The sequence below is a fragment of the Panthera tigris genome, chromosome C1 (assembly GCF_018350195.1).
Source record: "Panthera tigris isolate Pti1 chromosome C1, P.tigris_Pti1_mat1.1, whole genome shotgun sequence".
NCBI classification, from domain to species: Eukaryota; Metazoa; Chordata; class Mammalia; order Carnivora; family Felidae; genus Panthera; species Panthera tigris.
This window is the reverse complement of record NC_056667.1, coordinates 210,159,131-210,186,141: the sequence shown is the minus strand read 5'-3', so window position 1 is coordinate 210,186,141 and position 27,011 is coordinate 210,159,131. Positions and strand designations below refer to the sequence as shown.

Below are 27,011 nucleotides of genomic sequence, written 5' to 3'. Positions count from 1 at the left end.
GGATTCTGAGTTAACAACACCTGGAGAAGAAGGAAGAGTCTCTCTCTGAGATTGGAGGTAGAAGGCTGGGACTGGGGAGAAGGAGGTGAGAAGAAGGGCGGGCTTGGGAGAATCTGTGGGTGGGGCTTTGGATGGGTAGAGATTTGAACACCTGCCTCACGTAGGGGCTTGGGGAATGCTGGGAAAGTGCTTTTTTCTGTTTTGTTCTGATTTTTTGTAAGTAGTAAGCTTTGCTCATACATTATTCCTTTGTTTCCTCCATTCCCCTCTTCATGAATATCTGCAGTAACAACATGCGTTGCTTCACATGGGACTTGGGGCCAGATTAGTATTTCTTTTAGATGGTTGCCACCTTCAGGCACTAAGGCCTTAAGAAGAGAGCAGGAGGGCTCGGTTTTACTTGGATTTTACAACTCTCTCCGAAATGAAGCTCCCAACCAAATGTAGTGCTCTGAGTCAATGGTCTTGTTACCAAGATATCAGTGATATAAACCAAACAAAAAGTTTACTTGGATTATACTCCTTTTCTTTTCCCTTGCGCTCAGATCATCTGCATAGCTGTACGTTGAGGCTAATTTACAGGGTGATTCAGTAAATTCTTTCAGTGCTCTGGAAAGTGGTCAGAGTAGGACATTTGATGATGTTTTTGGTTTTGTTTTTTGTTGCAAGTGCTGACGGTGCTGAAGGATTTTAGCTGGTTGGCATGACATCTAATTTAATGGCTATAGCACAATGTATCTGCTCTAGCAAAACTGTCATTTCCATGTCAGGTCAGCAAACTTCATTTTTGCTTAAAATACAGTTATCTTTTCCACTTCTATTTTTAGTAAGATTGAAAATGGTTGGGATAAATATCAATAAAAAAGAATGAGAGGGGCACCTGGGTGGCTCAGTCGGTTGAGCTTCTGACTTCGGCTCAGGTCATGATCTCGCGGTTTGTGAGTTCGAGCCCAGCGTCGGGCTCTGTGCTGACAGCTCGGAGCCTGGAACCTGCTTCAGATTCTGTGTCTCCCTCTCTCTGCCTCTCCCCTGCTCATGCTCTCTCTCTGTCTCTCAATAATAAATAAATGTTAAAAAAATAAAAAAAAAAGAATGAGAAAAGTAAATGTTTGAAATTAAAATGTAAGGACATACATACAATATCTCTCAAAGCTATGATTGTAATCAGATCAAAATATAAGCGATGTGATGAAAACATTCAGTATTGGTGTAATTATAAAAAGAAGCCGTGGCTTTGAACTTCGAGTTACATTTTAGAGCCAAAGCATACATTTTAGAGGACTCAGGTAACACATATGATATGTTTGTGTTTCAGGCAACTTTTTCCTGTAGCTGTGATGATCAGTATGTGGGCACTTTCTGTGAAGAATTTGATGCTTGCCAGAGGGAGCCTTGCCAGAACAACGCCAGCTGCATAGATGCAAATGAAAAACAAGACGGGAGCAATTTCACCTGCGTCTGCCTTGCTGGTATGATTTCCATAGATAATAGTTACTACCTATCTCTCTGTAGAATATACACATTAATTAAGGACGCGTAAGCAACGCATTGTCCAGCTGTTAGACAAGGCAACTTGAAGATCTCATTTGATGCTATCGATGTGTGCTTCATTTGAAGAAGGATGGAAGAAGGAAATCCACATGGGGATAGACATTATTGTTCCTTGGCTCGCTTTCTGACATTAGGATGCTTCTGTCTTAGCGGTCCTCCATTTTTGTTCTGGGATAATGATATGCTTGGTCAAAGAGAGGTCTGGACATTTCAGAAACAATCCTGCAAATATGCACTGAGCGTAGAGTGGGACTGTGCTGGGTGATTATGCTTAGTAACAAGAAAAATCTAGAATAAACTGTGCGGGGTGCTGTGTAAAGCCACCCCATCCTCCCGTTTTTGTTCATTTCCTTTTGTTCATGTGTGTTCATTAAGCCGAGTTCTTGGTACACTGTTCTCCACAGTGGGGGAGGTCTCCAACGTTCTTTGATCAGTGTGAGGGATTCGTGGGTTTTACATGAGACTTTCGAATCCTTGGAGCACAATGGGTGACCAGTAGGAGAACACAGAAGCCAGTATGCCCACAGACTTCTGTGTTCCACAGTCATCTCAATTGACTTAACTGCTCAGCCAATTCGGTTATTAGCCCTCAAGGAGCAGGAATGGCATTACCGTGAACATTCTGATACGCTCTTTCGATACAGCTTAAAAGCAAACCCCAAATTTCTCCTTTTTCACTATAAGATAATGTGCAAAACTGGCATCACCTTTCCTTTTCCATCTCGTCCTGTTGCCAACATTGGCCCCTGGGTGGGGATTCAGGAAGAGGTGGGAGTTGGGGAAGGCCAGAGGGATAGAGAGAAGGGGCAGTTGGAGTGATGGAAGTGCTCACTGTCAGAAACGGGACCGAACGATGCTAAAGTTTGTGTGAATGTGTGAAAGTTCTTCACTCATCTCTTCCAACCGAAAGATCGATCACAGGGATAGGTAAATAACCTGATAAATTCTTTCCAGACCCAGTGTGTGTGTGTGTGTGTGTGTGTGTGTGTGTGTGCACGCGCATCTACATGTGAGTGTGTATATTTCTCTTGGACATCAGATGGTTATTTTTCTATACGCTTTTTAAAAAAAAGTGATTATAGTATGTGTATATTTGCCAGTACATCATAGACAACCTTTCACATCACTACGTATGGATTTGCCTCATTCGTTTTAACAATCACACAGCGTGTCTCCTAAATTTGTATCTCCAGGTCAGACTCCCTCCAGACCCCCTTATCTGCTGCTTACTTGACATCCCCCTTGAGATGTCCCGGGCCACCTTAAGCTCAGCCATTGCACAGTTGAGCTCATCATGCCCCAGCCCCGCTCTGCTCAGCTTCCAGTGTCCCATCTATTTCCATCAGCTGCACATGTATCTGCAAGTCGTCCTGGGTGCCTCCCTCTCCCTCACTGTCCACACCCCTTCTACCTCCAAGTAGTCTCCATTTTTACTGCCTAGAGACCTCTCAAGTCTACCACCCTCTCCGCAGCCCCACTAACGCTACCCCTAAGCTAGCTGCCTCTGCCCCTTGTCTGTGCTACTGGGGTACCTCCCACCGCTTCTCCATGTTCTCCTGAGCATGCTGTACACCGAACCAGAGTGATCCTGTTAGAGTGAGCACCGGCTTTTGTCCCCGTACCTTCCATTCTCCTCATGGTGGCAGGTGATCATTTTCCAGTGCCGATCTGATGTAGGTGCCTTCCTACTTAAACCCCTTCTTCCCATTGCTCTTTGGAAATAGACCGATATCCTCAGCCTCATCCTCCTCTGTGACCTGTTGCTCACCCGCCTTTCCAGCCCCATCTCACCGCACTGCCCACCGTGCTCTGGGTCTGACCACCTCGGCCTTTCATCTCCCTGACGGCCTGAGCTCCCTTCTGCTGCAGGCCTGTCTCGCTTCTTTGTTCCTACACGGCCCCTCTTCTGCCTTCCTTTCGCCTAGATGAATACCACCAAGTTTCTGTCTCAGATCTCTCTTAAATGCCCCCTGTCCCCGGGGAAGTGTCACTAAATGGTTTAAGCTAGTCTCCCTCCCTCTTTCCCTTCCATAACCCCAGGCTCCTTTCTTTGACAGCCCTCATCTGTTTTCAGGGCACATTTACACGTGTGATCTTTTGATTATAGCCTGTCTTCCCCACCAGAGTTAACCCCATGGGAGTGGGGCCCCAGTCGGTCTAGCTCATCACTGTGTCCCACAGTGTCTGACAAATTGTGGGCACTCTGTCAATGTGCTGATGAGGTGAATTAATGAAAGCATATGAACATGGCCTCATGTTTTAATCCATCTAGTGATGGATCTTTAAGATGTTTTCAATTTCCGCTTTGTAAGTCGTGTTAGAACAAATAACGAACCTTCTATAAATAGTCCCAGTCAGGGTTGGTGGGTGGAGCTTGTCACTGTCTGGACTGGAATGATTTCAGTTTGATATTTTACCTAAGTCTGTTCTCAAAGGGCATTTGTCCCTTTTATTAAAGGAGCTCATGTGCACAGAATTGGAACGGTCATAATGCTTGGCTGGTGACACTCTCTCATTTTGTCTGCAACCTGCTTTTGTATATTTTCTTAGCTGTTTTAATAATGTAATAATCCCTGGTGAAACCAACATCAAAACCAGAAGTTCAGGGGCTCCTGGGTGGCTCAGTCGGTTGAGTGTCCAACTTCGGCTCAGGTCATGATCTCACGGTCTGTGGGTTTGAGCCCCGCATCGGGCTCTATGCTGATGGCTCAGAGCCTGGAGCCTGCTTCCGATTCTGTGTCTCCCTCTCTCTCTGCCCCTCCCCTCTTCATGCTCTGTCTCTCTCTGTCTCAAAATAAATAAAAACATTAAGAAAAAAAATTTTTAAAAAAAACCAGAAGTTCAACCCCATAACTAGTCAAAGAGTTTCCTCATTAGCCCATTCCTTGACTTCCCCTTCCCATCTGCAGGGAATGATCACTCTGAATCTTGAGTTGATCTGTCCTTGGTTTTCCTTTTTGTAAAGTTAGACTATTTACATGTTTTCATAGAAGAATTTAATTTTACTTTGTTTTCATGTTTATAAAAACCGTGCCATGCATGAGTCATGTTATGGTATCATGCATGTAATTCTCTGGTGCTTTCTTTTTTCATGAGATGTGTCCATATCGTTTGAGCTCGTTCTTTTGGACTGCTGTATCAAATTCCATTCTCCTATTCCCCTGTGGACCGGGACCGACAGGCACATTTGGGTATGTGTCTTTGGTCGTCTGTGTGCTGGAGATTGTTTTAGGTATATACCTAGGACTGCAGTTGTTGGAATATAGGCTACGTAATTGATCGCTTTGGCGGGGGGGGTGTCATGTCAGAGGGTTTCCCAAAGTGGTCACGCTCTTATATACTCCCACGTGTGATGCATAATTGGTCTTGTGAATTCACACCCTCTTCAATGTTTTGTAGCATCAGAAGTTTTCATTTTTGCTGACTGAATGGGTGCGAAAAGGTGTCTCATTGTGGTTTCTGTATTTTGTGGCTCACTAGTGACCCTGAGCTCCTCTTCATATGTTTATTAGCCACTTGTGTGTCTTTCCTACGAAATACTGTTTTCCTATCTCTTGCTCGTGTGTGTGTGTGTGTGTGTGTGTGTGTGTGTTCTTCTTGTTGGTTGGTAAGTGTCCTTTGTTTCTTTTTGATCCTAGCCATTTGTCAGCTGTATGAACTGCACGTATTTTCTCCTTCGTAAGCTGTCTTTTCGCTTTGAGGGGTCTTTTGATGAATGGACATTTTTATTGTATTCTGCACACTTCTCTAGTTACTACATTTTATGTACTATTTAAGAAAGTATTTCTTTACCTGGAGAACTAAAAGATATTAACCTATATTTTCCAGTAAGCATTTAAAAATTCAATTTTGCCAGCCTTTATTTAGTATGAACTTTATTTTTGTATATGTTTGTTGAGATAGGGAGCTAATTTCATCTTTTACTATAATTTTATTTTTCTTCTTCTTTGAAAATACCCCATTTGTATAAATATGTAATATTTGAAACTTTATATTGTGTCCCACCTGCTACAAAACTACTGACAGAGTTAGGAATGACCGGATGCCTAATACATTTTTAATTGTGCTTACTCTCAGGCGTTTCTGCACTGTGATGATTTACCCATTGATTTGAAATTTTTCAGAAGCATATCTAATTATTTTTACTTATTAGTGGGGAAAAGGATTTCACCTTTGTCTAAGATGACTTAACATCTTCCATGTTAATAGCACATCCTGGCTATGAGGCACATACAGATATACAGGATTCTCCTTGGGGAATTGGGGAATTGGGACTTCGAATAACAGTAATAGCAATAACAATAAAAAATACTTTGACTCTCAATTGACATAGGGCTAGGGAGTTGCATTTTAAGAATATGAATTTTAATAATTCTACTTAGATAGACTCAGGGAGTTTGGTGATTGTCAGTAAGTTCATCAGGAACCCAAGAGATGGCAGGCAAATTGATCTTGATTTATAAACTGATCATCTTTTTTTTTCTTCCATTAAAACAACAAAACTATCTTATAACACCACATTATAAATTTGCCTTTCTTTCTCTCTTTCTTTCTTTCTTTCTTTCTTTCTTTCTTTCTTTCTTTCTTTCTTTCTTTTCTTCCTTTCTCTTTCTCTCTCCCTCCCTTCCCCTTCCTTTCTAGAGAGCGTAAGTGAGGGAGGGGCAGAGGGAGAGGGAGAATCGTAAGCAGGCTCCAACCCCAGTGCTGAGCCTGATGCAGAGCTCGATCTCAGGGTTCTGGGATTGTGACCTGAGCCGAAATCAAGAGTCGGATGCTTAACTGACTGAGCTACCGAGGTGCCCCTCTAATAAGCTATTTCTAACAGTTGTCCTGTTCCCTGAATATCACAGATTGAGGACTTCTCAATTTTCATGAAATAATACACATTTTTATTAAGGATATAGATGCCTTTGTGCATTGGTCACGGTTTAAACAACTTTATAAAATAGTGTAAATAATCTCCCCTGCATTTGGAATGTGTTGTTCTCTGAGCTTCTTCCTGAAAGGCGTGTGGTTTGCTTAGGGTTCTCCACTTGTGAGGAAATCCCTCCACATATGAGGAGCCCTTTCTTGTTTTGTACAAGTTTAAGGCAGTTGTAGAACCCCAGCAGCTATTTCTGTCTTCCCTGCTGGCCTTGAATCTATAGCGTGTCTTTCACGTAAGGTGGCCTCGCACGGGCTGGGGTCTCTCATTTGCGCTGCCTCTGTCAGCGTCTCCCCGACTTCTCAAAGCTTTCTTTCCTTGCCGTTCACAGAGCTGGGCCGGTGTGGGTCTCTTCTCCATGGCCTCCATTCCTGCTATGCTCTAGAGCAGATCCTGATCAGAGCTAGATGAGATTTAGGAAATGTTACCCTGGTGCCCTCACTCTCTCTTTGCTTGTCTGCTTTCTGACGTCTTCCTGCTGTTTCCTTAAGTAGGGCTCTACCTTCTCAATTTGTGTTCCTTGCAGGATAAGCCCCTCCCACTTCTAGCTTCCAGCTCTGCCTCTCCATGAGCTTTTCAGGGCAGTCAAGGCAAGCGTGTGTGCATGCGTGCGCATACGGATAGCTAATGTGTATTTGCATGCTTGTCTGTGTGTCACACAAAATAGCTAATGCTTATTGTTTACCACATGCCAGGCCCATGCTAAGTGCTCTCCAAGGTTGCTCTTAGAACAATCTCTGAGTTAAGCAGTCTTAATTATAAGTACGAGGAAGTTCGTAACTTGGCCAAGAATATTAGGGTAACACTTGATCGTGCTGCAATAATGTATCAATCGCCAAACCTCAGTGGCTCCCAAGAAAAGGTTAATTTCTCCCGTGTCATAGTCTGATGAAGGCACTTCCCTCCAGGTGGCAACTCAGGGATCCAGGTCCCTTTGTGTCATGAAGGTGCCACCATCAAGAGGTGGCCTTCACAGTCACTGCTGAAGGATAGAGGGAGCTGATTGCGTGCGATGTTCTGCGAGCGGCACCTGGAAATATCTTATATCACCCCCAACACATGCCATTTGCCGTAATTCAGTCCCTTAGCCCCCAGAGGCTTTGACTAGGAAGAGGAGACGAGGTGAACATTCGCATGGTTTCTGTCATACCAGGTGCACATGCCAATAACTGTCGGGGCTGGGACTTGACCCAGGCCCTCTGCCTGCCTCCAAAGCCCATGTTCTTCAGCATCTTGCTGAGCACTTTCCTGGTACAGATATGTGGCCCAGGCCCATGTCATTTCCTTCAGCGTCCTCACGTCAAACAGGTGTCTTCCTAAGAGAAGCAATATTACACACTTTTGTCAAAAGAAAAAGGACTGGCTTCTCACAATGAGTTTTCTACTTAATTTAGTCCTGAACATCCTCAAGAAACTTATTTTTTATTGGAAAAGTACATTTTCTTTGTGGAAGAACTATTTACAGGTTAATTAACATCAATTAATTGACCACTGAAGCCCCAGGTAAATGCATAAGAACTCTCAAAGAATATGAAGTCTGCTTTCCTTTAAAACTGTTTTTCCTGCTTTGCTCCGGTTGTTGCAAGTTTGATCATGAGAAATTACCTTGTTTGATGAATGAATGAAATCGAACCAGATTCTTCTCACCAGAGAACAAAAACTCCCAACAAAGTCTCTCCTTGGAGACATTGCTTATTTCTCTTGATAGAGCATTTCTTGGTGAAAATATTATCAGTGAAGAAGCTTCAGATCCAAATTTGCTAATATTTTTATATTTTGCTTTCAGTTCTATGTCAAATGTCCATACAAATATAATTGTTTTGAGTCATGGTAAGTTAGAGATGTATGAATATGGCAGATTGGGTGTAGAGTTGATTAAGTAATCAACTCTACTTAAGTTGTCCTTTTGATTTTTATTACAATTTTTTGAGAGCAGGAGATGATTTTTTCAGTAGGAAAACATTGATAAGTGTCATATACATGTGTCTATGATGTAAAATGAGTTATAGATTATAGCCAATAAAATTTTCATTTGGGGCAGGGGATTTTTTTATCAAGTGTGATTGATATTTGTCTTGAAACTTTCTTGCGATAGTTTTCAAAAAGAAGGGGATTGTCAACAACGTCAAATAGTTCAGGAGAACCTAAGAGGAGGTTATTGACTTTGGCAACAGAGTTTGTTCAAGCCCTTGGTGGCCTTCTGTTTACGTTGATGTGGTGTGGATTTCATCAGAAGCTCTGAGACCTCTCTAAGAGAACACATACAGGGACAGAAGCAAGGGAGGTGCCAGAAGTTACCAGACACTCTGAAGGACAGCACCATATTTAGAAATAGTTGCGGCCACTTGGTTTTCTTGTGACAAAGAAGCTGTGAACTCCCCCAGCGACAGTGGTTGGCCATGATGAGGTGAACAGGATTTGGGCCAGATGTGAGAATTAATAAGTGGCAAACTCATGTGAAGGACAGAACCAGAAGGGGCTCTTCTTTTTTAAAATTATAGCATACTATTTAAGAGCACAGGCTCTGGAGGCAGAATGCCCAGATTGCAGTCATAAATCCCAGCCAATTAGACCTGAAATGTGGGCTGTTTTCCCTGTTTGTTTCCCATCTAGCTCCAGTGTCATACTGTCTGGTCCAGAATAAGCTTCCTGGAGACCCTCCTTGTTTCCTGAGGTTACATGAGCCCCAGGTGCTAGAGTCAGCCCTGTGGACTAGATGCCTACCCATCTACCTTGTGGACTAGACCCCTACCCATCTACCCTGTGGACTGGACCCCTAGTCGTCTGCCCTGTGGACTAGACTCCTACCCATCTACCTTGTGGACTAGACCCCTGCCCATCTACCTTGTGGACTAGACCCCTACCCATCTTCCCTGTGGTCTAGACTCCAACCCATCTGCCCTGTGGTCTAGACTCCTACCCATCAGCCCTGTGGTCTAGACTCCTACCCATCAGTGGTCTAGATCCCTATGCATCTACCCTGTGGACTAGACCCCTACCCATCTACCCTGTGGACTAGACCCCCACCCATCTACCCTGTGGACTAGACCCCTACCCGTCTACCCTGTGGACTAGACCTCCACCCATCTGCCCTGTGGACTAGACCCCTACCCATCTATCATGTGGACTAGACCCCCACCCATCTGCCCTGTAGACTAGACCTGTACCCATTTACCATGTGGACTAGACCCCTACCCATCTGCCCTGTGGTCTAGACTCCTACCCATCAGCCCTGTGGTCTAGATTCCTACCCGTCAGTGGACTAGACCCATAACCATCTACTGTATGGACTAGACACCCACCCATCTGCCCTGTGGACTAGATCCCCCCCCCCCCCCCATCTACCCTGTGGACTAGACACCACTCGTCTGCTCTGTGGTCTAGACTCCTACCTGTCAGTGGTCTAGACCCCTACCCATCTGCCCTGTGGACTAGACCCCCACCCATATACCCTGTGGACTAGACCCCCACCCATCTACCCTGTGGACTAGACCCCTACCCATCTGCCCTGTGGTCTAGACTCCTACCCATCAGTGGACTAGACCCCCACCCATCTACCCTGTGGACTAGACACCACTCATCTGCACTGTGGACTAGACCCCTACCCATCCCACTGGACTACAGTTCCACAGCCAGCAGTGCAAATCCTGCTGTGTCCTTACCATTTTCTAGTGGGACTCTTTGGGCAAGTCACACACCTTTCTGGGTCTGCTTCTCTGACTCTGCAAGATTATGGCAACCCTCATCATGACTTACGAATACCAAATGAGAACGTGAGCTCTTGGTCTGTTCTGTGGACTTGTATCTCCAGTATCTAGCCCAGGGCCTGGCACACAGTAGGGCTCAGTAAAGATCTGTTGAATGAATGAATGAATGAACAGAACAAGATGAAATTCTATATGAGGCGCACACAGATATGCAGTAGGGACTCAATTTTCTTGTCTCTCTTCATCGGGCTTCTCTGTGTAGCATATGTGTTTTTCACCTGCCCCACCAGATTGTGGCTGGCCTGAAATTCTTGATTTCTCCATCCCCTGTCAGTGTCAAACCCCATGGCTTACACATTAGTGAATGTGGAATGCCTGATTAAATTGAAATTTAACTTCCTTAATCAGGATTTATTTTAGAAAAGCCTTCTAATATTGAGAATATAATTTTTCCTCAGAGGAGCTATTTCTTTTTCTGAAAAGAATAGCTGCGATGCATGTTCCAAACTGCCACTGCCGAAATATTATTAGCATTTTGCACAAAGCATTTTTCAACTTCAGAGCCCTTCATTGTTCCAGCTTATTGGTGATTTCAGCCTATTTTTTTTTTTAAAGCTTGGCATTTCCAAGGCACAGAGAACATCTCATGTGTTCCCGTCCCAGCTCTACTCAGTGTCACTCAGATAGGTGTTCAGATGCCTTTGACTGGTGAGTCAGAAGCAGGTCACCTCCTCCTGGAGACAAGCCCTGAGTGGGATGGGCTGTAGGTCCTCACACCCAGCCTCACTCAGCTCAGGAAGTGAGTGTGTGGGCAGGTGAATGCGGGTTTTTGCACGTGGCTTAGTTCCGAGGTTCCGAGTGGAGGGCACCTCAGAGCTCGTCTCTGGTCGTGGGGCAGGGAGAGCAGGGGTGACCCCAGGAGACTGAAGGACTTGACCAAGGTCTGCAAGCTTGTGGGAGACAGGATTTCAGGCCTCTCCACTCTGTGTCCATCTTTGGGTCAGAGTACATTTCACTGCAACATATTCACAGGTTTGTGAATTTTCCATTAGTTACGAACAGGGCAGAGGGCATGGCCCTCTCCAACGGGCTGCGAATGCATGACCCATGATGGCTCTTCACCCACTCGCAGGACAAGAGATGGTGCCAGCTGGGACCGGGGGACAAACCAAACTGTAACCTGCTGCTCAGGGTTTCAATCCAGCGCCTTCCATTTACTAGTTAAATGACCTTGCGTGACCCTCCCAGCCTTTCAGCTCTCGGGTGTCCTTACCTTTAAAATAGTGAGGCTCACTCATTCATTCAACAATTGCTTATCAAGTATCTCCTACGTGCCAGGAATTTGCCAGGTGCCAGGACTACATCTGTGAAACAGTAATGTCCTCATGCTTATGGGGGCTGCATTGTAGTGACGGAGAGGAGTCAACAATGTGAGCATGTGTGTTTCTTGGTGTGTGTGTGTGTGTGTGTGTGTGTGTGTGTGTATGTAGTTAAGGGAGAGGGTCAGGAAGTGATAGGTGCAATGAAGAAAAATAAAACAGGTGAAGAGATCAAAAGAAATGGGAGCATGAGGGTGATCAGGTGAGGCTTCTCTGAAGGGAAACTACTTGTGTAGAGACCTGAATACAATGAGCTTGTGAGCTTGGGAACGATGTGACTGTTGGGGGGCATAGCATCCAGGCAGAGGGAATGGCACATGCAAAGGTCCTGAGGCAGGAGTACGTGCACAGTGTCTAAGAGCCAATGATGAGACTTGGTGCTGGGAAGGAAGCTGGACTGGGCCACGAAGGAAGGACAGGGATTCTATCATGAAAGCGACAGCCCTAGTGTGAGCTAGGGCAAGCCATCTGACTTCTCTCTTGAAAGGGTCATTCTGAAACCTGGTGAAGAAGAAACATAGGGAGGGGAAATTGGGAGACTACTCTCCAGGCAAGAGAGAACGGCGACTGGAGCACCGTGGTGCCGTCAGCCGTGGAAGTTTGGGTCTGGGACATGGTGACGGTGTTGCTGGTAACACTTGCTGGGGGTGTGTGTGGGGGGTGTGAGTGGCCGTGGGGAGATGTGGAAGGCTCCAGAGGTTTTCATTAACAACAGCTTCATTGAGATACGATCCACACCCCGCCGAAGGGTACAATCCAGTGATTTTCAGAATATTTACGGAGTTGCAACAGTCCATTTTAGAACACGGTCATGTCCCCAGAAAGCAGCCCTCTCGCCTTTGCCTGCTGCCCCCCGATTCTGCCACCTCCTCCCCCCAGCCCACGGCCACCACCGATCTACTTCCGGTCTCTGTAGACTTGCCCATCCTGGACACTTCATGTAAGTTGAATTATTTGCTATGCGGCCCCTCGTGTCTGGCTTTTCAAGGTTCATCCATGTCGTAGCAAGTAGCTTCATTCCTTTTTCTGCCTGAATAATGTCCCATTGTCTGCAGACCCCTCACCGTGTTTATCCGTTCACCCACTGGCGCACGCTTGGGTTGTTTCCACCGTTTGGTGGTGGCGAATGGTGCTACTGTGAACCCTACCCTGGTTACGATCTCCCTTCGCTCCTCCTCCGGGTCTTATGCTTCCGCCCTCTTCGGTGTCTCTGTCTTTGCCATCCTTCATCTTCTAACTTCATCCTTGGCCTCTCATCAGCAGCGGTGCCGAGGTCTCATCCTAAATCCAGCCCCTTAACAGGCAGAAATTTAGGAAGTGCCTGCTGCTGCTTCCATATGTTGAGCTCTTCCTCCCCTCCCCCTCCCCCCTCCCCTCCCCTCCCCTCCCTTTCCCCCCTTCTCTCTCCCCCTCATCTTCTTCATCACTGCCACACCTCCATCTGTGGCCGTGTTGTGATTTCCTGCCCATTTAGTTACACTTCCTTTCTCTTTACATCAGGAAGCTTCTCTCCAAGGTTATTGGTGGAGTGTCCTCCCCACTAATTTCCAGGGCTCTTTCTTTGTCCTCATCCCCTTAGAAGCGTTTCTCGCCTGGCCTGCGTGGTGTCTGTTTTCCTGAAACCGGTCCAGCCCTCCTCCCCTCCTTCCTTTCCCCTTCCTCTCTCAGGAGCCACCGTCTTGCCCCTCTGCTGCCACCTCCCTCTGCCTTCGGCAGCAGTCACTCATTCTCAGCTGTCACCTCTAAGTGTCTGGCTTCCAGACCCTTCCTTCCAGCCTGTCGCCTCCAGCACCCCCAGTGGAATTGGGACCAAGGCGCCGCTAACGGCTCATGTCCTCCTCGGACTCGACCCCAGACCTGCGGGGCCCCCCTCCCTCTGCCTCTCACACACTTTCAAGCCTGACCTTTTCGAGAGCTCTGGTTTCTATCAACGGTGCCATCACCACCCTTGTCACTCAGCCTGGAAGCCCCTCGTCTTACCTTTGGACCAGTCACCAGGTTTGCTCGATTTACAGCGATTTCCCACCTGCCCCAGCTCTTCCCCTCCCATCCCCCATGCCCTGATCCAGGCTGTTGTCTCCTTCTGCCTGAACGATTGCGATAAGGCGGTCCTCCCTCTCCACGGTCCCCCCGCCCTGCTTCCAGAAGCCTCATTTCCCCTGGGACTTGAGGGAACTTGCTTCATCGCGCTGGGTCCAGCTTCCCGTCCGTGACCTGGGAAGGCTGACGGAATCCACGGCACCGCACTCCAGGGGTGCTGTGAGGTTTAGGGAACACGGTGCCTGTGCCGTGTTCACCCAGCAAATGTCCCTGCTGTCCCTGCTGCCATTCTTGTCGAGCCGCCGGTTCCACGCCCTGTGCCCCACCGCCGCTTCCCCGGCAAGTGACTTGGCCTAGGCTCCTCTGTGTCGCCCCTGTCTAGGGAGCCGCTGTGGACCACGTGAGACCCTCAGAAGGTCCTTTTCTCCTCTGCTAAGACCTGCTCCCTGCCCGCTCTTCCTTGCCTCCGTGCTGGCCTTGGCGCCTGGGTGGCTCAGTCGGTTAAGTGCCTGACTTCAGCTCAGGTCATGATCTCATGATTTGTGGGTTCGAGCCCCGTGTCGGGCTGTGTGCTGACAGCTCAGAGCCTGGAGCCTGCTTCGGATTCTCTCTCTCTCTCTCTCTGCCCCTCCCCTGCTCACTCTGTCTCTGTCTTTCGAAAATAAATGTTAAAAAAATAAAAAAGCCTCATGAAAAGGAAGTATAACACACACGAGGAGTAAAGAAATGTGGGGTTGGGAGTCTGTGGTCCTGGGTGCGATTGCAGGTTGAGCCACTCTCCAGCTCGACCTTGCTCTCTTGAGCCCAAATGTTCTCACCTGTGAAATGGAATAACAAGTCTCGACCTTGTAGGAGTTAGAACGCACACATCCACACATGCACATGCACACATCTACGCACGGCCACAGAATGGGGGATGCGCCAAGGGCACCTCTTTGAGCTTCTCAGTGCTAGTGCAAGGTCAGCGGATGGGTGCTTTCGTTCTCCTTGTTGTCTCCCCAGAGGCCGGGCCCGTGCCCCCCCACCCCGCCCCCGTTTTGCCCATCCACAGCGCCTATGCCCGAGGAAGGGACGAGAGTGAAGCCCTCCCCCTAAATTGAAGTGGGTGAGAACAGGAAGCGACCGGTCTCCGACCTGCCTTCCCCACGTCTGCACTCCGATCAGAAACCTCCACGGATGCTGCTTTGGTACCCCAGCTCCGCAGCATGTGGGTTTGAGGCCGCAGCCCCATCGTCCTCCCCGGGGCCTCAGCCAGTGCGTCCAAGAGTGCCTGTTTGGTACCGTGACCCTGCTTTGGCTCACGCTGTGTGTTTGCTTCGTGGGAACGCGTCTTCACTCCTCTGAACGTGTCTCAGATTCCCCAGCTGTGAATTTTCACTCATCAAAAATTCTTTCTCGGGGCGCCTGAGTGGCTCAGTCGGTTAAGCGGCCGACTTTGTCTCAGGTCATGATCTCATGGTCCGTGAGTTCGAGCCCCATGTTGGGCTCTGTGCCGACAGCTCAGAGCCTGGAGCCTGCTTCGCATTCTGTGTCTCCCTCTCTCTCTGCCCCTCCCCCATTCGCGCTCTGTCTCTCTCTGCCTTTCAAAAATGAATAAATGTTAAAAAAAATTAAAAATAAATAAATAAAAAAAATTCTTTCTCAGAGAACGAATACCTACCTTCCCTAGAGCTTGGTTTATTATACAAACCTACAATTCAGCTGATAAATATCTTGAAGTCAGTCCCTTAACCTGTCTGTCTCGTGGCATAAATTCTTAATGTAATACTTTTCTCCCTTTGGTTTCAGTTTTTCTTGGAGAGTCATCAGGACATCCTTCATGAAAGGAAATTTCTTGAAATCTCTCTCACTTTGTAATCAACAGATTAGACCCTATAGGTGTCACGTATAGTCTGGCCTCTACCAATATCACAGTTTCTTATTTGGGTTCTAGGAAAATGGAACGAAAGAGATTATTCTAAAAATAGCGATGCATGGTGCTACGTAGTCATTAATTACTTTATAATGAGTACTTCCAGAGTCCCTGGCTGTGTGGTAGGGGTTGGGGGACACAAATCCCCAACACCTGCTCTTAAATAATAGGAAAGCAGATCTGGAAACAATGCAGTGACAGGCACGGTCATCAAGCCTGGGGGCTCCCGGTCACAGAAAGAAAAAACATGTGCCCGCAGTGCAGTCAGTAAAGGCTTTTTAATGCAATATTTGACTTTCACTCTTCGGTCTTTTTCTTTTGTAATCTGTCACATGTGTAACTCTTAAATGAATAATATTAATATTTGATATTTTAAAAATTGCTGCTAGTGTCCTGGACCAGTGGTTCTCAGACTTTAGCATGGACCTTGAATCAGAATCACCTGGAGGGCTTCTTAAGGCCCAGATTGTAGCCTGTATTCTGCCCTCCGCTCGCCCCACCCCCTCCCAAGAGTCTCTGATTCTGTAGGTCTGGGATGATGCTGGTGAATTTACGTTTGTAGCGAGTTCCCAGGTGATGCTGATGCCTCTGGTCTAGGGACCACACTTGGAGAACTGCTGGTCTAAACTGCCTTTTAAAAACTGAGAGATCCAATAATATTGGCTTATTGCTTGGCAGTGTTAAAATCCGTAAATTAGCCATTCATTCAAAAACATTGAGCCGTCTGCGATGTAATCGGGCATGGTGCAAGCTATGTAGATTGATAGCAACGCCCATGCTGCTCAGAGTGGGTCTCATTCGGTCATTACAGCCACCCTGGAAGCCATGTATTGACATTTTCCATATTTCACTCAAGGGGGACGAGAAGGTCAAAGTCGGTCCTTTGATGTGCTACTCAGCTGAGCTTTGTATGGCCGTCCCTGACCTTTGACTGTGCAAGCCACTGTCCTTTCCACTGTGCCTCTTACCTATGTGTGCTAATTCGATCTGGTTACTTTCTAACTTTGAGATTAATTTTTCCTGATTTTGCTGGATGTCAGCTTTCTTCCATGCTTTTCTGTCTATTGCATATTCCGATTTTAATTACATTTTATTGACTGCCTTTCACAGATGGGCCTTCTATGTCTTCCTTCCTTTGCCCTTGGTTTTTAAATCATGTTTGCATTTGTTCAGATGTGTTTGTTTTTCCCCTGCCAGCAGATCTCACTACTTTTTTTCTGTTAAATAATTCCTGCCTTCTGACTTTGAAATTGGATGCCTCTGAGGTTGAATGTCTAGATGGCCCACAGATTCCTGCTATTTCTTTCTTGCCTAATATTAGGCCCTGCATCTCTGCAGCCCCAGCCCAGCTGCTCTGATCCCCCGAGGGCAGGAGCCGAGGCTGGTGGGTTCTCTCCCTGCCATCAGCTTTTCAGTACAAAACGAGTAGCTTCGCCTGACTGCACAGCCAGCTATTAAGAGACCAGGAATGTTAAAAATAGCTCCCGCCACCTTCCCAGCTTGGAAGCTTTCAGGATGGCTCTCCAAAGAAACAATTAGATCCTACCTCCCTGAATCAAAGCAACACAGAGGAATAGCTTTGTTTCCGTAAAGGAATCTCGAAGTAAACATGCACAGAAACAGTTGTGCAGGGAAGCAGGATGTTTAGAAAAGCAACTGATCTATGGCCTTGTTTTTTTAACAGCCTGACTCATTTAGCCAACTTTGCGTACTGGTGATTTATCATTGAACTCGAGAAGGTTTTTCTTCATTTCAAGAGCACAACCAGCAGAGACAGTGATTTGGGGGTGCTGTGGGGTACAGGTTTTTGGTTATGTTCCTTGCGATCAAAAGATACTGTTAGGATGTAGTTGTCTCCAAACCATTTGGATGCTCGCAGGAAAACCTAGCCATTTTTCTCTCTATACATGGATACATTTTAAGTTATGTTTTCTACTTAAGTACAAAATAGTATAAAATTAAAGACTCCAAGTATACATTAGACCAAATGTAATCTGGGAATGCATCCACTGAATGGATTATTCAGTTCAATGCATTTCCTACAAGGTATCTGGTTGCTTTGCCATCTGCCGGCCTTCACTTAGTACATGTGCTTTATTTCGTCCAACATCATTGCTCATGGTCAGGTGCTCTAAAAGCACTAAGCCTCCATTTGGAGTTGAGAGCTTTGCCAGTCGTCCCATATGTCCTTGAAAGGCATCCTTATTATATGTCCCAAGGCATAGCTTTTCTTAAATCTTCTTTGTTGCAGTAGAATGTTCTCCAAAGAAATGATGAAACCTCTGGGATTCCCTAAAAGGAGAGAGCGGTATTTCCAATAGTCTTCTATTTTGGAGCCAGTTATTACATTATTTATTCAATGAATGGATTTTGATTTCTAAAAATGTGCTGAAGGTTCGATATCCCTGGTTTGAAAGGACAGGTTTCTGTTTAAGGGAAGATAAAAGGCATTGGGATGAAGACAAGTGTTTGTAGTCCGAAGGACCAAGGTCTCATTGACCTAAACCAGGGTTTCTCAACTCTGGCATGAGAGGCACGTTGGGCTGGGTCATTCTTTGTTGTAGGGGACTGTCCTGTGCACTGTGGATGTTCAGCACCATCCTGACTCTTATCTACTAGATGCCAGTAGCACCCCCCAGTGGTGTAACAATAGACAGTGTCTCCGGACATCACCAAGTGTTCCCTGGGAGGGGAGCGGGTGTCGGAGGGTAGAGAGAATCATCCTGGTGGAGAATCAGTCTGACCTAGGGAATTAAACCTGGATGGACTGTTGCAGGGCAACGAGTCCTGCTTCAGGTCTGTTGATTTGCCGTGTCTTAGGCACCTATAGAAGGTGCCGAACGCTTCTTGGAGAAGTAAGACTGAAGCTCAGAAGGGGGTCAGCATAATTTTTCATCCATCCCAGTGTGGCTGGGGAGAAGGGGTCCTTTCGCAGAGCACTTGCTCCATTGTGGTGTCCCCCGCATTGGAAGCATAGACCGTGGCAGAACACAAGGTGATTTTAGATAGCACCTGTTTGAGAGAATACATGCGTAGTTTAATAGCCATGTATTTATTTTAATGTGCATTAGGGAAAAAACAGTCGCACATTTTGCCCATGCTGTTCTGGGTATTATTGCATAAGGAGAGAGGCTAAATCTAACTTGAGAGATGTGGTTGATGTTAGGGCAGAAGCTTGAAGCAACTTGATTGATTTGTGCTAGGAAATGTTTAAGTATCGAGGACTCAGAGATTACCGAGGAAGGTGAACTCCCAATTCTTAGGGAATTTGTTGTTGAAAGAAAACCAACAAAGAAAGGCCTTTTGGTTAATAAACATAATTGATGGAGCATGAAGGAACCCTGTGGGGGACAGCAGGAGACTCTAGGACAAAGCCCTGCTTCCATGGGTCACCTTCTAGGTGGGGAGGTAACAAGTCGACTTGTGTCTTGTCAAGTAGAGGTACGTGCTAAGAAGAAGAATAAAGAAGGGCTTGAGGCCTGAGGTCCGAGCAGGTGATTTCTGTGCAGAGACCCGGCTAATGGCAGGGGCGGCCGTGGAAGGGTGTAGGCTCAGAGGGAACACTTCATGCAAGGTGGCGATGGGGCTCCAGGGCTGAGGTTTCTGATGGCCACTCTAGGCTTTCCTGCGTAGGGAAGGTGATCTGAAATGATCTTTTGTGTTTGTTCCTTTGCAAGAATTAAACATAAATCATAGTGATTCTCAAGCTCCATTAAACTTCTCAGCATATACTGGCTTAGCCTTATCTTTCAACTTAAATTCATGCATCAAAAATCAATTATTCAGCTGAACATTTTAATTGAATCAAAGTCTGATAGACGCTCTCATGCACCAAATTATCCTAATCACGACACATTCTTTGCACACCAGTATGCACGGATTGGCCAAAGCAGACACCAGGGCTCAATCTCTGACATCACGTCACCATCTGTGTATGCGGTTCTTCCTCTTTCTGGGGTAAAAGACTCAGACCACTAAGGGGAGAGCTGTGTTATTCTCGGCTAATTGCAATTCTTGACCCAAACGAATTAGAACAGGCACTCAGGGGTTGGAGGTTGTTTCCGGGAGAGAGATTTTTGCCTGTCTCCCAAGACCCGGGCATCCGAGACAATTCTCAGGTCGGTGATGAACACACAGAGGCCACTCTTCTCCCTTATTGCCTCCAATGGCAGTAAACACTGGTTCACACTCTCCAAATGGGGTTGATTTCACAACACACAACCCCTTGGATTCATAAGACATCTTGACCTAACTGTTCTGGTTTTATCTGTCATCCCCCTCGAGTTTGTAGCCGACTTCCCACCCTGCATCGCTGGATTTCACGTCTCCCTACCTGGTGCTGGAGACGACTTTAATGTACTCTCTTGGGCCCTCTACTCCTTTATGAAATTCATTTTTAACACCCCCCCCCCCACCTCTGCTTCCTGCTCTTACAGATGAAACTCCCCTGCATTTCCTGTAGTCCCTTTCTCTAGGTTTATTGCTGACTTTCTTCTGGAGCTTTGTGTTACATGACAGTTTTTTTTTTTTTAATTTTTTTAAATGTTTATTTATTTTTGAGAGAGAGAGAAAGAGAGAGACAGAGTGCAAGTGGGGTAGGCAGAGAGAAAGGGAGACACAGAATCTGAAGCAGGCTCCAGGTTCTGAGCTGGTCAGCACATACCCCACGCGGGGCTCAAACCCATGAACTGCGAGATCATGACCTGAGCCGAAGTCAGACACTTAACTGACTGGGCCACCCAGGCGCCCCTTTGTTACGTGACGGTTTCAAATTCATGCCACACTTCTCTTTCTAGGGCAGGACCACAACTGCTTTCGTTGTATCCTGTGTCTCTGTCACATCTTTGTGTGGTCCTGAGGCCACAGCCTGAAAACACCATCAAAGACTGTGAGAAGAAGCTTGGTGACTTTAGGGACAGTTGGACTCCACGGTGGCCACAGTGCAGTGGTGGATGGGGAGAATGTGTGGGGATGAAGGAGGCAGGGGCCAGATCACGTTGTGCCTTTTACCCGTGGAGTCAAGTGTTTGGGTTTTGTTCCCAGCCCTTTGTAAAGCAAGCAGAAAGTTTTAAGAATAATAGGATATAAGCTATGTCTTAAAAAAATCTCTCCGGCTACTCCCACGTGGACTGTAGAACGGACTGTAGGAAAGCAAGAGTAGGGGTAAGGAGATGGGCTGAGGGGGCCTTGTCTTAGGTCCTGGTGAGAGGCAATGATGTCCCGACCTGGACAACGTGAAAGCACCATGTGGTGATAACACTAATTTGGAAGGGGGTCCATGAACGCTTCAGGTTTGGCTAAGAAGGGGCCATATCACTAGTTCTAAGGAAAGGAATGGAGACAGTTACTGCTATTTGCCTTGGTAGTTGGGTATAGACTTTGTCATTGGAAACCCGAATGAAGGAGATTTTCTCTGTTGTGCATTTTTAAGGACGTCTGAATGGCATCCACACCTTTCATGCATACTGCTGGGCCTTTACATGGGCTTTTCTTTGGGCCTTGCCAATATCCCATTGGGAACTTATGACCTAGGTCTTTAAGTCCTGAAATGCCCATTTGTGTGTGTGTGTGTGTGTGTGTGTGTGTGCGTGTGTGTGCATGTGTGAGTGTGTGTGTGTGTGTGTGTGTGTGTTAGAGAAAGTTCTCCTGTTAGCAACATGCACGAAATGACCACATAATACCTTTCTTATCCACTGTGTTGACACAATCATTGCTTTGCTTGAACATTCCACAAGGTCCTCTGAATGTGTGTCACTGCTTTGGTTGGGTGAGGAAATGTCCATGATCAGCATGGTTATTTTACTCCCCAGAGAAGATACCGGCTTCCCGCAAGATGGAAGAAAGAACCCAGACAAAGCCTTCATGGTCTTGTAAAATTTAAATTCCATTCACTCATTTAGTTTTAACACCTTGGTTATGATATCAAATGAAAAAACAACAGACATGGATAGGTAATTTGTGTATGCCTTAGATGTGCAGTTCAGAATATTATATATAGGTTAATATCAGGGATTTGTCTGACAACTGTAGATTTCTGCTTTCTGCGGGTCTAAGAAATGACTCACTGGTGTTTAAGAGTCCCTGAAACCAGCAACAGGACACTCGCAGTTCCTTGTCCTCTCCCAGATCTGGCTCCAGTTGGCTCAGTGCAGTCAGTGATGGCGCTCCTGGGACTTCCGACTAAATTGGAACTACCTTCTTTGACGTCAAGAATCATGCCTGGCCTGGTGTGGACAAGCGTCAGGCCCTGAATTACAGCCGGGCAGACACACAGGCTGGTTATTGCTAGTAACTGACCAGCTGGTCACCTGCAGCTAAGGATACTCAGTAATCCCATAATCCCATAATCCCAGCTGTGCTTCCCTGCCTCCCTCACTCCTCCATTGCTGTTTTTCTCTTCCAGTTATATCGAACCTGTAGACATGCCAATATATACGTACTTTATAGGTCTAAGTACACACTTTTGCTTATAGTTCCATGGTTCCCCTATTGAAAAAATCTTTGCGAGAAAGCTGTAAAGCTTGAGAGCCAAAAGCAATGATATAGTGACTGGTCCCTGACCTGTGTTCCTCATTAGAGAGGACTATTGGCATTTGAGTAAGAAAATTTTCTTGTACTGGGTCGTCTCGGGCAGTGCAAGACTTTAGAATCTCCACCACTAAGTACTGGTTGGACAATCCCAAACACCCCACACACTGCAATGTGGATTGACCTCTTAGGTTGAAATCCTACTACACATGAATGCGTAAATATTGGAGCATTTAACAGCACTTAAGGTTTAGTTTATTACATTTATTAGATAATAGTGAATTAAATGCATGGGAAGATTTGTGTCTTATTCGACAAATGGGGTTCTTAAAAAGAAATTGTTGAAATTAATAAATGTAGTTTAAAGTGTTTAATTCAGTTTGTAAATGGGACCGCACATTAAAGAGGCCATTAGAAGTGATCTTACAAAAAAAATCTCCATTAGTTCGGGATACATCTTGAAGTCTTTACAGGTGAAATGAAATTTGCTTTAAGATACCCCAACAGGGAAAATATAAAACTATGAGAGAGCTAGATGAAATTAAATGGACAGAATGCTAGCGATTGTTGAAGTTAGGTGATAGAGACATGAGGCTTGTATACTAGTCTCTCTATGTTTAGGTATGTTTAAAACTCCCAAATAAAAAGTTCAAAGAAAGTGAATGTTAAAATTTTCTCTAAAGAACTTCGCAGCTCATGGAATCCTGAATTTTGCTCATATTGTTTCTGTCTGGTAGGGACATATACATCCCTTACAGGTGTATGATATCTCATTGGCTTTTGGCTATTTTTAATGATTTTGTGTGATTCTGTGGTCACAGTTTTAAGATCTTCGTGATGACAGGGTTCATGACTCTATATCCTGTAACCACACTGCTTCTAAGAAGCCAGTATTTCTAATTGGCTGTCTTTTTCATGAAGGTACTTTTGTAGCCTGTTGTAGAAATGTTGAAAGCAGGGATTTAAAGAAAATTTTTGGTAAGCCCAAGAATAACCATGGTGTTTAGGCTGTGTCTATCTATATCTGTGCATTTCCTTATACATCATTTTCTGTTATTTTCCCTTCATGTTAAATACATGTTTTTGAGCATGTGATGCATGTTGCCTCAGGCATGATGATGCATTTAAGGGGTTGGGCTCAGGAGTTTGACTCCCCGTGTGCCATTGTGAAAATCACTTAAACTCCCCAGTTCTCAGTTTCCCCATTCGTGAAACGGACATGGTTATGATACTGACCTCATAGTTTGCAGTGAGGATGAGTTAATGCATAGAAGAAAAAGGAAGTGTTCTATTATAGGTATTAGCTATGATTTTTAGTCAGAAACTTATTTGTAGCACTGTTCTGAAAAACAGTTTGCTCTCCCTCATTCTGAATTTAGGGCCGTCATTTGAAGATCTATGAACATACTGTTATCATATTAAGATATTCTGTTCTGCAGTTTTGAAACAGCTTTTTGTCCTGGTGTTTGGATTTTTAGTTTATACAATTATTTTATTCATCTTATCACATTCACTAATAAACTACAATCTCCTGAGCTGTTTTCAAGCCTGTAGGGGAGAGTAAGGTTGTACATAAATGCCTCCACATTCACAGTCTGTAATTTATACTCGTTTTGCAGGTAATTGAAGCTCAGGCGAATCATCCCTCTTCTAATATCACCGATTTACTTTTGCAAATCTCAGATTCAACTGCTAATGACAGTCTTTCAAAACTAATAATTCAGAAAGACAAGTTTTTAAGTACTTAATGTACAGCCTAGCAAGGTATAAAATGCTACAGTATGATTATAATCATGTAGAAAATATCTGTGCATAAAAATTTCTGATAGGAATCATCTCCAAATTATTAAGAGTTCTGTCACTCAAATAACAGAACTAAGGGCAGAGCCTCTTTCTGTTTGACATCTTGTGTTCAAAGTTTCTTTCATAGCCATTTTCCACTTTAAAATGGATTTATTTCTCTGGAGGGCTTTGTTTTCAAAGTTACTAAGTAATGTGGAATTTATTCACTTAAAATTTTTTTGATGTTTATTTTTGAGAGAGAGAGAGAGAGAGAGAGAGAGAGAGAGAGAGAGAGACAGTGAGACAGTTCAAGCGGGGCAGGGGCAGAGAGAGAGAGGGAGACACAGAATCCGAAGCAGGCTCCAGGCTCTGAGCTGTCAGCACAGATCCCGACATGGGACTCAAACCCACAAACTGTGAGATCATGACCTGAGCTGAAGTCAGATGCTCAACCGACTGAGCCACCCAGACTCTCCTAATGTGGAATTTATTTAAAGCTTTTGGGTTGCATTCTCATAGATGGGAGTCCTTACTTCCGTATCACACATGTGTTTATGTTACTGTCCAATGAAATCCCCGCCAGAGTCTTGCTTCACAGAGAATTTACTAGGCTGGATGGGATTCAAATAAAACCAAGAATAATATATTCAGGTGCTTAACATTATGTGTGTCCTAATCTCTTTATCTTTAAAATGAAGGAATGGGGCATGGCATTAACACAGAACGGTTCTTCCAGCTGTAAAATATAAATTAAAGAAATTTTAATGACTAGCGTTTTTCCTTGTGCTTTTTAAAAATAGGTATTGGGATGACACTGACACAGGGAAAGTGGCCGTCCTCTCAGTTAGATGGCCTCTCAGTTAGATGGCCTCTCGTCTACAAACACATTGTAGACTGTGTTTTGTCCTGTGTCAGAAGGAAGCTGGGAACGCTCAGTTTCTGAAGGTTCTGACTCGTATTTCAAAGTAAAATGCAGGGCTAAGGCTGAAGGAAAGTCTCTCCTTGCAGTAAAAGATTTTTGCAAAGTAAATGATTTTTGAGCTGTGATTCTAAACTGCTAAGACTGTTTCTCATTGCAAAACCAAAGCGGACCGAGGAGGAGTGGCTGGGTGGGGGGCTCTTTTGCTCAAAGCTGCTGCTTTTGGTGGGTGGGGTACTGATTAGACTCCATCAGTTCCTGGGGTAGTTTGAAATGGTTTTGGAATAACCCATTTTATAAAATATCTATCTCGTTTTATTCAGGTTATACTGGAGAGCTGTGCCAATCCAAGATTGATTACTGTATCCTAGACCCATGCAGAAATGCAGCAACATGCATTTCTAGTCTCAGTGGATTCACCTGCCAGTGTCCAGAAGGTAAGCATTATTGCCTAAGGATACCTGTTTTTTCTTCCCATTTTTAAACCATAAACTACTTTGATCAGCTTTGAATTTCTGAAAACCTCCGTGCGAGAGAACTTCCTCCATTTGTTCCATTTATAAAGCGAAATATAAGGTAGTCTTTTCTTAAAAAATTCTGTGCTAGAATAGCTTGAGAATTATGTTTGAATATTACACATAATCTAGGAATTTCTGTGATTTTACTTATACCTTGAAAATGAATAAATGTAACACAGTGATAACTATAAGTTTTTTCCTAAATTTTACGTGTTAAATTTTCAAAATTTTCAAAATTTTGTTGGTTTTAGATACCAGTACACATAAAAAATATTTCAACATGAGGCTCACCTGCTTTTATTTTATTTTATTTTATTTTATTTTATTTTATTTTATTCTTAAAAAATGTTTATTCCTTTTGGCAGGGAGAGGGTGTGAGCAGGGGAGGGGCAGAGAGAGAGGGCGAGAGAGCGAGAATCCCAAGCAGGCTCCGCGCTCTTAGCACAGAGCCGGATGCGGGATTCCATCTCCCGAACCTGGGAGGTCATGACCTGAGTGAAAATCAAGAGTTGGACGCTCGACGGACTGAGCCACTTCGGGTGCCCGTCACCTGCTTTTATTTTTAAGTCAACTTTCTAACACCTTAGAAACTTCAAGTTATCTGGAAAGTCACATCTTTTGAGCTACTTTTATTTTTATTTATTTATTTATTATTTATTTTAATGTTTATTTTTGAGAGAGAGAGAGAGAGAGAGAGAGCGCGAGCAGGGGAGGGGCAGAGAGAGAGGGAGACAGAATCCGAAGCAGGCTCCAGGCTCTGAGCTGTCAGCACAGAGCCCGGCGCGGGGCTGGAACTCGTGAAGCACGAGATCATGACCTGCGCCGAAGTGCCACCCAGGCACCCTTTTAGCTACTTTTAGTTAAAAAAAAGTTTTATTGTTAGAGTAGTTCGACCTGAAGGGGCAGGCAGGTGACCATAGTTAGCAAGCTGGTATTCAAGATACGATGTTGTACTCAGAGGAAGTTCTCATTTCCGCTTGGAGGGATGTTATGGAAGGGATTACTTTAAACACTAATGTTGTAAGAATAACCTGATGTTAGAGTTTTTTGTTCTTTATTTTTTTGAGTTTTATTTATTTATTTATTTATTTTTATTTTTTAACGTTTATTTATTATTGAGAGACAGAGCACGAGCAGAGGAGGAACAGAGAGGGAGACACAGAATCCGAAGCAGGCTCCAGGCTCTGGGTTGTCAGCAAAGAGCCTGACGTGGGACTCGAACTCACGAACTGTGAGATCATGACCTGAGCCGAAGCCGGTCTCTTAACCGACTGAGCCACCCGGGTGCCCCTAGAGGTTTTTGTGTTTGTTTGTTTGTTTTTACAACCGGCACGTCAGCTCCTGATCCGCAGAGGTACGCGGACAGCTGCATAAAGTATGAGGGCATCGTCTGCAGAGATGAAGTGTAGAGTCTGAGTGCGTACACTCTGGAACCGTCTCTGGGCTCCACATTACCCTACCCTGCCCCTGGCTGAGAGGCTGCAGGGCAGCAGTGGTTCGGCACGGCACTTGCTGAAAGGCCACCAACCTCCCAGGTGACCCAGGGGCTCAGGGTTGCAGCGCCTCCTCCTCCTCAGTGTTTTGAAGACCCGACGTGAAGAAGCGAGTCCTGTCCCCCAGCTTCCGCTCACCTGTGCAGGGGTGGGAGCTGCGCCCCCAGGTTGCTTGTGCTTGCGATGTGTGTGGTTACCATGGCAGTGGAGTAGCGTGTGTTTGAGAAAAGTGTGTTTCACCCTCCCCTTGGGTCTCTG

At 45.3% G+C, this 27,011-nt stretch overlaps 1 protein-coding gene across 1 annotated transcript in view; it reads left to right on the top strand.

Moving 5' to 3' along the window:
- DNER (delta/notch like EGF repeat containing) overlaps nucleotides 1-27,011 on the top strand; it is a 317,360-nt gene that overhangs the window by 197,850 nt on the left and 92,499 nt on the right. The window contains exons 6-7 of the mRNA XM_042995548.1: nucleotides 1,316-1,469; nucleotides 25,066-25,179. Coding sequence (XP_042851482.1) covers nucleotides 1,316-1,469; nucleotides 25,066-25,179 — 268 coding nt within the window. The remainder of the gene's footprint in view (nucleotides 1-1,315; nucleotides 1,470-25,065; nucleotides 25,180-27,011) is intronic.